General features: G+C 49.5%; 1 protein-coding gene across 5 annotated transcripts in view; it reads right to left on the reverse strand.

Moving 5' to 3' along the window:
• Positions 1 to 1,363: 1,363 nt before the first annotated feature.
• The window catches only part of LOC133140284 (serine/threonine-protein kinase Nek7-like), a 59,929-nt gene continuing 49,236 nt past the window's right edge, over positions 1,364 to 12,056 (reverse strand). For all 5 annotated transcript variants that reach the window (XM_061260091.1, XM_061260089.1, XM_061260092.1 and 2 more), the window contains 2 exons: positions 7,004 to 7,117; positions 1,364 to 4,075 (listed from right to left, as the gene is read on the reverse strand). In XM_061260091.1, coding sequence (XP_061116075.1) covers positions 3,965 to 4,075; positions 7,004 to 7,117 — 225 coding nt within the window. In that variant the 3' untranslated portion in view covers positions 1,364 to 3,964. The remainder of the gene's footprint in view (positions 4,076 to 7,003; positions 7,118 to 12,056) is intronic.

The following is a 12,056-nucleotide window of genomic DNA, read 5'->3' on the forward strand; positions in this document are numbered from 1 at the left end:
GAGAGATTATGATTATGCATGGTGATTCAGAGGCCCTTGTTTACAGTAGGCCTCAGTGACTCCCTGCCAGCAGTGACTGCCTGAGTGCTCAGTGGGAATAGAGGAGATGTGCACTGAAGGCCGTGCCGGAATCCTTTAGTCACTGTGCGTCCCCTCTTATCTCCACTGTTTAACTCCTGTTTATTCTGGTCCAGTCCCCTCCCCGCTGAATCTCCCCCCTACTGCTGACCAAAAGCACTGACCTCTCTGTCCTTTCTGTTACTGCTGCCACAAACTTGTCCGATAGGTTAACTTATTTTCGCCTCCCGCAGCGAAGTGATTGTCGACCCCTCCCCTCCCCCTTTTCTGTGAATCGCATTAACTTATTGTTAATTTCCATTTCCACGTTCAAACGGGGCTGGCAGCTACAGGTACAAGCATGGCTCGGCTGGTGCCCGCCAAAGGTCGCGACCCTTCCCGCTCCCAGAGGTTGTGTGGACCGTGGGTGCCTCCTGGAGACGATTCCGGAACATTCCCCTGGCGGTCTCCTGTTAACACCCCGCTACAGATATCATATGGTCCCTCTGGTTTACAGTGAAAGCTTATGCTACGAGCAAGCTCAGGCGTTCGTGAGAACATCGCATATTTTCCGCCTCGTTCGATATCCCACCGTACTCAAATATATCTGCAACGCTTCCACCGGCTCTGAGCCTAAAAACAAACGAGTTCGAGCAAGATTATTGACCATTTTTCTCACACCCATAGATACAGCGGAGAATGATAGAGCCTCCTTCTGAAGGGGTCAGGGGTCACCTAGCGTGGCAAATGTCAGCGGTTAAACCAGGAATCGACAGTCCATGCCTCTGCTTGGCCAGTTCACTACATCAATGCCGGTCTGTGGAGGCCACACTCGTCTAATGAATAAGTGTGTAAGGAACCGCGAGGGAAAGGTCAGAACCACAGAATTGTGCAGTGTATTTGACATTTTGCTTGACATTTTGCAGTTTATGGTATCATTGTTAGTTGTGTTGGGTATACATTTCGATAGGATGATGTGTATTCTAGTTTATAAGGTTTGAAGGGGCAGGTAGGCAGTCACACAGGCTTATAAGTCAAGCAGTTATATATATAGCGTCGATTTTCTCACGAGATGAAATTTTCCATATGATTATTATTTGCAACATTAAAAGCGGCTGTCGATTCAAAGCAGAGAAGTCGTGCTATGGCACATTTATCCCCTGCACGTCGGGCGAGCCCAGAATTCAATTCATCATCCTCACCTGCATAATGAAAGAGACCTCGATGAGACTTCACAAGATCAAAATGCACACAACTTGTTAAATGGAGGAAGGAGGTGAAGAGAAAAAAAAACAGAAAACAGAGGAAGTTGTCGCTGATGTTTAATGAACATTTGCCATCTTACATTTTTCAGTGTAGCTGTGGAGGTGTGTTTGATATTAATGACCGGTAAATCCAGGCTCCAGAGAGCTCCCTCATTAAGCTTTTCATCAGTATACAGGCATGGTCTCTGCAGCAACAGCCAATAAATGATCGCCTTTAAACCAGCTCCGCGAGAGAATCAATGGCATGAATCCGGAGACAGTGAGGGCACAGACCGTGCCTTCACCCGTGAAGTCCTCACAAAGCAGGATTACTGAGGTAGGGGGAGAACTGGAGTAAAATCTGGAACTGCTCTTTTTACTTCAGTCCATGTTCCATATTTGGGGGGGAGGGTCTGGGTTTTGCTCAGTGCAGTTATCCAGCCAAGTCAGTAATCCTGCTTCCTGATACAGGCCCCTGATATGACAAATCAAAAGTAAAACAGGTACAAATCCAATCATTCAAATCAGCCCCTGGCATTTCATATGTAGTGGGGCCAGAGCAGGGCTGTGTCCAAATTGTGTACTTGTCTGCTATTGAGTATACAAGTTGTCTACACTGTACGTTTTATACACCTTGTATACTCAATAGTCGGCGAGTGCGCTGATTTGGACATGACCCAGGGCTAGAGCTGTGGATGGGCAAGGCAGGAAGCAGCTTCCAGGACAACGTGGCACAACTGCAATCAATTACCTCACTGGAACTTGCTACAGTAACTGCAACATGCGATCAATTAGCTGACAGAGAAAAGTTCAGCAGTGCTGCACAGACTTTTTGCCTGTATAGGAAAAAGTGAAGAGGGTGGTGGAAGGTTTTGCTTTTGTTGCAGGATGGCTATTGGAGTGACAAAAGTCTCTGACCCTGGACTTTTTTTAATGACTTGGTCTTATTGTTTTGGTTTTGTGTGGAACAGGCTTGGCAGGCCGAGTCTGCTAGAGGGGGTGGAGACCAGTGAATATGATCTTCAACCTGGAGATGGGTCTTTGTTTTTTTCTTTTTGGTTCTTCAGTTACATTTCTGCAGCTTTCAGTATTTGTGTTGGGCCTTATTTTATTGCGCAACGCTTGGCACAACAGACCTCCCCTGGGCCTGCTACAGCATGAGATGATTTTGTATATATGTTCATTCTTTAATGGATGTATGAATGATTTGATGAGTTTTAGGGTCGGATCAGACCATACTGACACTTTCCTTAAGGGGTGTCTGCCTGCAGCTAGCTAGTCCATGTTGGGTTTGCAGGCTGATATTGCCCTGCTCACATGTTATCTTCAGAGATGTCCTCTTAGTCTGTCCACTTAGTCCTTGTAGGATAATCAGCGATTGGTCAGGATCTTTGTAATATTTCTGCAAGAACCATCCATGGTGTCACGTGACCCAGGGAGGGGTAGGGTCTGTGATACAGAGGGCCAATGAGACCTCACCTTCGCAGCCCTGCAGGACAAGGCTTTCTATAACTGGGGTTTTCAACCAACTGTTTTTATGTAAATTTGTTCATGAGTAAAACCAAAAACACCTAAAATTAGAAAACAAAAAAAAAAGGTTCTACGAAAAGTAGCTGTATCGATAAAGAGAAGATGTGAAAAGGCTGATGATTTTTTTTTTTTCATACATCCAAAAAAAGGGTGACCAGCAATATTGTTGCACCATCTTCATAATATTTGCATAACAGTTGCTGGAAAAACACACCGATTTTCATTTTCTTTGGCAGATAAAAATTCACTTAACATCTGCAAACATTTGGATGGAAACTTATCTATAGACGAGCATTACGACATCTGAGAATCCACTCAGATTAGAGTAAGTTTTGTTATCTATGCATCTTAATGTGTCTTGTTAGAATAATTCTGTATGTTTACTAGGCTTAATTATTTCAGAGTAGAAAAATACTTCTCATAACAAGGCTTGCATAAAAGCTTTGAAGTTTCCTTTATCCATCTACAACACATTACGATATGAACTTGTAGCACTCGGCAAAGCGTTACCAGCCTCAAACTCCCCAAGCTTTCATTCATATTGTACATACAAATGCAGTCCTGACACATGCTAATGTAGCGCTGGAGAAAATAAAGCATTAAAAAAGCAAAAGTGAAAACTTAAAAGGTAATATTCAAAATGGCATCATTAGTAAGTATGTGCCAGCCAGGACCCAACCACTGGTCACGCTGCGCTGTGAGTGGACAAGGGTCTGTTGAATATTCTATCTCAACCTTTGGGAGAAACCAACTGTGTCCATTACACAAGCATAAGCTCCACCCTTTCACCGTGCAAATGGGGGAATGGCACCGCCCCCTCCTATTCTTTTCCACCAATCACTGCACTGTGCTCGACAGAAAGTTTAACAAAGCGCACAATCCAGACGGCAACAGAGGGCCTTGGTAAAAACAAGTGGTTTTCCAAGAAAAAGAAAAGGAAAAATGCAGTCTGCTCATGTCAAAGCATCTCCATACATAACATTGCATCTCCCTCTCTCTCTCTCGCTCTGAAAATGAACAAAACAAACTCAATTCAATAAGACCATGAGCTTGTGATTGATCACGGTCTCCCGTCTCCTGCCGCTCCACAGGTGAGCTGGCTGATGGCGGATGGCGGTGGGGGCAGGGGGCCCTCAGGTGCTGGTGGCCCACAGGTGCATCTGCTTGGCGATCTGCAGCACGTAGACAATGTCCGGCCGCTCGTCTGGGTCAGGGTTGATGCACATGCTGACCAGGTCTCTCAGCTGGGGGAAACACAGGAGTACGCTGGGGCTAAGACTCCGGGGAACAGTTAAAATTACCTCTCACACTCTCTCTCTTCTGCTCTCATTCTCTCTCTAACTCTCTCTGTCTGAGGCTTGGCTCCTGCTACTCACATTTCTTAAATAATTGAAACGTCTTTCATTCCAGAGAATTACAAAACATCCCAATGCCTTTTAGCGTGACTGAGCTTGTTATTCACACAGATTAACATACGGAAAGAAGAATGTGCTGCAAAAATGTGTGAGTTTCAGGCTTTTAGAAACCGACCAGCTACAGTAACGTATCGCATAGCTGAAAGAGTTAATGAGAGGGATAGGGAAAGAAATACAGAGAGAGAGGGGGATAGAGTGAGGAAGACAGAAAGGGGGTTGTGTGCTGACTCTGTGGAGACTTCCACAGGCTTTAGTCTGGACTTGTTCCCAGCCTTGTCAGACGGGCTGGCCCCAGCTCACGAGGACAGCTGGCCACCTCTGTCCCCTTGCCACTGTCCCCCGTACCTCACCCAAGGGACTGCTGGGACACCTCTGCCATCAATCTCAACTCTCGCTCTCTCCTCCCCTCTCCTATGCCTGTCTTTACACACAGAACACCGCAAAGGAAGTGCGGTAGAAAAGTAGAAAATATTAGCTTGTTTTAAGACGCTGTTTGCTTGACTAGTGAAATGTGCTTACCCCATTGGAAAATCTTGAAATATGTCAAACTGTATCACCTCATCGCCAATATTTTTCTCTCATTTAGCAAAAGTAGTATTTGAAGTATAAAACATATATATATATGTTTGCAGGGCGTGTATGTGCCATAGCGGGAGAAAGTAAAGCCAGTTGGATTACAGCAGGATGCAATGAATTCTGGGTACGCTGCCGGAGCCCACTTCGGCTGACAGGTTCATGCGGCGGCGAGTAACAGCCGAGGAGGCGGCAGGGAGGGTAAAAGTCACCCGTGCTCTCCCTGCGTCAGTAGGCAAGGGCAGCTACACTGGATGGGAGCGTGCCTGAAGCCTACCTATGCCAAGCCCACCTGAAGTGGAGGCTGACAGGGGAGCATTCAGAGAAGAGTATAAATAAAACCAGTCTGATTTGTTCATCTGGACCTACTCCAAATTTGGAGGAAAAACAGGTGAAATCCGGTTGGTAAAAAATGGAGTTTGCGAAGGCACGCAGTGCAGATGCGGAGAGCGGTCTGTACTGTCGGGCGCCCCTCGCTCCCGCAGCTGGGGCGAGGGCTGTGTGGAAGCGGGTCCAAGCTCTGCATCGCACCCCTGCCTTCCTGCCAGCCCGCTGGACTGAGTGTGTGCAGCTGCCGGACCTCAGGGAGGCTGACAGCCCTGTTTGTGAGCCTGTTCAGCTGTAGGTGTAGAGTGGGAGGCGTAGAAGTGCACTTGTGTGTGTGCGTGTGTGTGTGAGTGTGTGTGTGTGAGTATGTGTGTGTATGTATTTGTGTGTGCTCGCACATGTGTGAACGAATTTGTATGTGTGTGCACGTATGTGTGCGTATGTGTGTTCTTGTGTGTGTGCGACTGTGTGTGAACAAGCGTGTGTGTATGTATGTACGTGTGTGTTCTTGCGCATTTGTGCATGCATGTATGTGCACGTATGTGCATGTGAGTGTGAGTGTGCGTCTGCACGTGTCTTTCCTCTTCAAGCTCCACACACTCGTGTCCCACACAGCGCTGGAGGGCAGGTGGGGTGTGATGTCACAGCTCCAGCGAGGGGCCTGGTCCTCCTCCCGTACAGAGGGGTCAGAGCTCCAGCGAGGGGCCTGGTCCTCCTCCCATACAGAGGGGTCAGAGCTCCAGCGAGGGGCCTGGTCCTCCTCTCGTACAGAGGGGTCAGAGCTCCAGCGAGGGGCCTGGTCCTCCTCCCGTACAGAGGGGGCAGAGCTGCTTTGACTGATATCGCCGACGACAGAAAAAGGCAGGTGAGCTACACCTCCACAGCCGCACAAGGACTCTCCTCACTGCTCCATGCAGAGGAGGGCAGCTATAGGAGCACCCCCCACCTCCCTCGCACCCCAAACAGGAGCCTCTGCAGCCACACTGTCCCCTGCCATCAACATAGGCGGTCACCGTGGCTGACACCGCTCCGTCCTTGCCGAGACGATAATGAGAGAGATAACTGTACCCGCAGCGGACTGGCTGCTATTTAGCAGAAAGAGGAATGGAAAGAGGATTAAATGGAAGAGGGGGCTTGAGTCGCCCTGCGCTGTAATCATTTCCACTTTAAATAGCATCCTGCACCAGCCACCTTCTGAGGAGGAGCTGCAGCGCTACAACCGGAGGTGCTAATGAAATACTTTTTTTGGGTAAAATTTGTGTGCTACAACCCAGAGTTTTACAGACCCTGTTTGGAACATTGCCGCATAGTACAAATACCCTGTGAAATATATATATCTTTTTTTGCCTTCATTAAGCCAAAAGTTAAAGGTGTATACTCACTTTTTTTCAAATTTCCACAGATTTATAAACTGGAGATCTGACATGGCAAGTCTGTTCTGCAAGGACTGCACTTTTGATTGGCAGCCTGGTAAAATTTGGTAACATAATTTTTTTGTATTTGAGTAGATACAGATGCATGTGGCTGTGCCTGATGGTGAAAAACAATGGAGCCACAGCCACAACACCGGAACAATCCCCTTTCAAATCTTTCATATTTTGATGACAATTCAAGAGCATTCTGCATTGCTTCATCAAATCTTTGGTCTCCCCTCTGGCTGACTGGGGGGTGTATGCTGAGCAGAAGTTATACTGTAGTTGCTTCCACACGGAAAGGGGGCGCTGCCTATACGGAACCATTGCTTTACTGGTCAGAGAACCTCATAGGTGGGCTGAAACTCCACCAGACTCTTGGCCAGGCCTGGGTCCTTGGCTACGAAGCGGCGCGGTTTGATGTCTCCCAGTGAGCTGCTCTTACCTTCACGGAGTAGAGGTCAGGTGGGAGCGGGGGGTAGTCACACTGCTCGATCTTTTGGCACAGGGACAGAAGGTTCATCTTGTCCCCGTAGAACGGGCTCTGCAGGGCAGCCATCTGCAGGGAGAGAGGGGGGGGGGGGTGTTAGCACTGTCCTCTTACTCACCCTTTCAACCTGGAATTGGCGCGGACTAGCTCCCGTTTAAGTGGGACGTGCTGCTCACAGCCTGCCTCCTGGAAGCCTGTCTGTTCATCCTGCTCAATTCTACAGGATCTTTAGGCTTATCTCCTTGCTCTATTCACAGCCAGTTTTACTGACACTTCCTCGCTGCAAAATGATGAGCTCCATTCTATTCTCTTTCCCACAAAATGTAGTAAGAGCACATGCTGATCTGTCATCTAAAAGATCAAAAAAAGCTGCTCTGGGTTTTCCTCAACAGTTATCCAGCTAACTCCGTAAGCCTGCTTTGTGAAATACTGTACCCCCTGGATTATTGATTTAGCCTGATAACTGTACAAAGTAAAACCCAGAGCAACTATTTTTACTTCAGTCTTTCTTCCAGATATAGGCAGGGTCTGGATTTTACTCAGTGCAGTACTGCTGCTTTGTGGAACAGTGATGTGCCAGTACAGCTGAAATACACCAAAATAGCTCTTCACTCATGAACAGTACTTTAACCGCCACACTTTCGTGAGCTCCCATCCAAAAGTGCGGCTTCCACCTCACAGACATAACGGAGAGGAGACATCGTCAGCTCCAGCTGGATTCATCAACCGGCTCTGCACTGCTGCACTTAACCTGGGAACGACCTGGGAACTGGTCGCAAAACGGTCCTCAGGACCACCACTGGGGGAACTGTGGAGAGGGCCCTCTACTAAACCCTAAACCCCAACGCAAAGGCATCACACATCCTGTCCCTCGCGGTGCCGTTTACCGGGATAAAGGTGATCCCGGGAACACTTTCCCCACATTAATGCCACGGATATTTTTTTTTTTTTCTCTTTTAGTCCTGGTACTGTAGTTTTTATTTTCTTCTTTTCCCTCCGAAAAGTAGCGCATGTTAGAAGCGTTACAGAGGAAGCTGCTGTGACATAAATAATAAAAACAAGCAAGGAGAGGGGGGGAGTGACAGGCATCTTTAAGGGAACGGCGTGTAGGAATATGGCTGTGAAATCTTCCCTCTTTTCGGCTGTAATTTGCAGTGTGTACTCCTCTGACACGTCAGGAGGAGCCTGGGGCTGTCGCCATGTTCCAGCCGTGCGCGGGGATGGGGGGGGGGGGGGGGCTGGGTGGGTTAGCGCTCTGTTTCCTGGGCGCCATCGCAGCATGCGGCCAGCTTGCCCCCACGCCTATTCATTATCCCTTAATGCCAATCAAGTGCTTCCTGTCACTCTGGCTTATGCTCACACCCCCTCCATAACAGAGAAAGGCAATAAACCAACCCCCCCCCCCCCCCCCCGATGAAGCAGCGATGAGTGTGCTGATGTCATCATCCTCTGCCTACTGGCTGTAGCTCTTTCGCCTCTCTCGTTCCATCTCTCTTTTCCCCCCCCCCACCACACCCAAACTCAGCTTTAGTGATATAATCGGCAGATTTTCGTACAGTAGTTTTGTGAAACTGTTATTATTGATGGTAGCACTCTGGCTGTCTCTTCATTGCTTCCTCTCTCCCACTCGTGTCTCCTAATTGTGCTTTAGAGTTGGGCTTTAGAAGTGCTAAGCTGAAAATGGCTGCCCTGGCGACGTGTTACATTTTTAATAAGGAGATGTCTGATAATCGTTTTGCCCTTTGAACCCTGAGCTGTGACTGAAGCTCATTACCATGATCAGTGAGTGCTGGTCTTGGGGGGGGTGGGGGGTGGTGGAAGAGGAGGAAGTGGGGGGTGGGGGGGCGATTGGGGGGCGGGGGCACCAGTACCTTTCCGCAACTCGGATACAATCCGGCAATCGCCCGCCACACAGTGTCTCTCTCTGGCTTGTTCTCTCTCCACACACACACACACACACACACACACGGCCCTCCACTCCTGTCTCACACAGGAATGTGCGGGGCCAGTCACATTGTGATGCTGGCTGTGCAGTGTGGCTCCTTCTCGCAGCTGTGGGCCCCGCAGGGTGGCCCCCTCCCCTACTTGTACCCCCCCCCCCCCCCCCTCATGCCCCCCTCTCCCCCCCACAACCCGTCTCCAGCAGGGTACTGTTAATTAGCAGGCAACCTCCACCATCCACTCCACCACTCCACCACTCCTACTGGCATCCCCCCATCCAGCCTGTTCAGCCGCTCAGAGGCTACGCTCACACACCCAAATATCTTTTGACGGCTGCACGGTTTTGAAGATCTATTTGAGCTTAAAGGCTGCGGTGCGATTCGCCGAACGTAACTCGTTGGCTCAAAATGAAAAAAGAAACGAAAAACAAAGAAAAGATACGCTCAAGAGGAAGCTTTTTTTTTTCTCCTTTTTTTTGCGGTTTGGCAGCGGCGAGGAGAGCCGGCGTCGTTTTTTTTGGAAGATCCGTCATTCCGGCAGCCGCCCGTCACTTCCACGGGGGCCCGCAGCCGTGGGAGAGCCGCTCCTGAAAGCGCGTGTTTTATCTGGCGGAACGACGACGCGCCCGACTGAAAAATGTTTAATTTGTGCTCCCCGAGTGGCGAAGGAAGTCATCGGGAACAATAATCCCCCTCTTTGATCAAATCGGCAGCGCTTTAAAGTTCTTTATTTCTGCCTGAAACGGAAGGGGGCTCTCGGTGAAGAAAGGCGGTGGATTACCGCGAGTTAAAGTCTTAGAGCCGCGCGGAGACGTAATGGCTGGCTTTAGCTCCCCGCTCGGCGGTGGGAAAGAGAGTGGCGGAGGGGCGGAACCGAGAGCGGTGACGGCTCGCAGATGCATCTTGGGAACGTCGGGTAGATGGCGGGCCGTTGTCTTACCCGCGTTCGCCTCTCGGCACTTCGAAAGCCGCGTTTCAGAAACAAAATGACGGCTAATTTTTGTAGCGCCGACTTTTGAGCTTCCCTCCTGCAGGGACATCGCGCAGACACTGATTGGCTGTCACACGCTTCAGTGGCCCCAGCAGAAGCGTGGTGTACCGGGTCACAGAAAGTTCCGGCGAACAGCTCCCGGCGATGAGATTCCTGACCGCAAATGGCATCGGGGTCCATCTTCTCCCACCTTCATCCACAGTGACTGCTGTCACAGCCCAGATTAAAGGCCTTGGATAATATTCCCAAGAGAGGACTGCCAAGAGTTGCACACTAATGCGCACAGTTTAATTCATGCAAAACACTAGTATACAGGCACACATGCACAGTCACACAAACGCATGCGTTCTTGCAAACACTTTTAAGCACTAGCACAAACACACATGCACACACACGCACGCACACACACATATACTGCGCTCGGCTCGGAAGTGTTTTGCGACTGTCACGTTTGTTGCGGTGCGTGACGTTTCTTTTTTCTCTCCCTCTCAGTCCTCCAGGGGACGCTGCAAGCAATCCCACAACCCCCCACTCCGCTCCCAGAAGCTCCTGCTGTCAGCTCCGCAGAGCGGGAAACCCCGCCGATCCCTCCGCCTCCGCCCAGCCGGCAGATGGCGGCGCCGACACCTCGTGGTGCCGCCAGGGAATGGTCTCACCTGCTGTGAGGTGCCGGAATGTGCCGGAACAACGCATGTCTGTCTCCGTCCGAGGGGGGCGCTCTCGTCTGAACAGCCTCATTGTGGGCGGGGTGCCCAGCTCTTCCGAAATGGCATGATTCTGCCACAGAGGTAGGGCCAGGTAACCCCCAGAGACCCTAACTCGTGGGGTGTCCAGTGTCGGTCTACATTCTGCTCGCCTCCACTATCTATTCGGGGTCCTTGCATATCTCTGTTGCCTAGTGACATATTGTGACATGTCATATTTTGATTGCTGTAGATGAGTAATCAGGCACTGAAAGTACAGCTACTGTATATGGAGTGTATGCTAAAAAGTGTTGCTTGTGTCAAACCTGCTGCAGAGATACCTAACCACCTAAAGTATTATTTTCATGTTCCATTATGGCAAAATATTTGCCTCTACATAGTGCATACACTGCCAAGACCTTACCTGAGACAAGCATCCATCCATCCATCCATTATCTGAACCCGCTTATCCTGAACAGGGTCGCAGGGGGGCTGGAGCCTATCCCAGCATACATTGGGCGAAAGGCAGGAATACACCCTGGACGGGTCGCCAGTCCATCGCAGGGCACACACACCATTCACTCACACACTCATACCTATGGGCAATTTAGACTCTCCAATCAGCCTAACGTGCATGTCTTTGGACTGTGGGAGGAAACCGGAGTACCCGGAGGAAACCCACGCAGACACGGGGAGAACATGCAAACTCCGCACAGAGAGGCCCTGGCCGACGGGGATTCGAACCCAGGACCTCCTTGCTGTGAGGCGGCAGTGCTACCCACTGCACCATCCGTGCCGCCACCTGAGACAAGCAAACAGACAAAATTATATCGTTTTAGGCACCGGTCGGAAAGCTAAGTTCTGAATGTGTGCTTTAGAAGTTCTACAGCAATCAAAATCACAATCACAGAAATGTAATGGCCATAGTGTGTGGTTCCTCTCAAGGTTTCTTCCTAAATTTCACTTCATTTTGCCTTGCTGTCGCTGTAGGCCTGGGGGTTTAGGCCAGGGATAAGGCCAGGGTTTTTATAAAACGCATCGTGACATTTGCCATATGTGCCATATGAATACATGTTTATGTGATTTGTTTTGTGTCTCCCAGGGTGCGGAGTTGGAATTAAAGACCAGGCCTGGTAACCATGTAAGCTCAGGACTGTTGAGGCTGGTTCTTCACTTCACCAGAGTATGCATATAAGAGCAGCACATGAAGCAGCTGAACACTATGTAATAAAACGGTTTCTTCCAGGGCTGATGGTAACCGGGTCATTAAATGCACTAAACCACTGGAATGCTGTATGTATCAACTCTCCTCTTTCGTTGGGTTCGTCCTCGTTTGGAAATTCCTGCCTCTGTCTCCATTCCCACCTCGTCTGTTAAAACACCTGCTCCCAACG

Source organism: Conger conger, chromosome 11, assembly GCF_963514075.1.
Source record: "Conger conger chromosome 11, fConCon1.1, whole genome shotgun sequence".
NCBI lineage: Eukaryota > Metazoa > Chordata > Actinopteri > Anguilliformes > Congridae > Conger > Conger conger.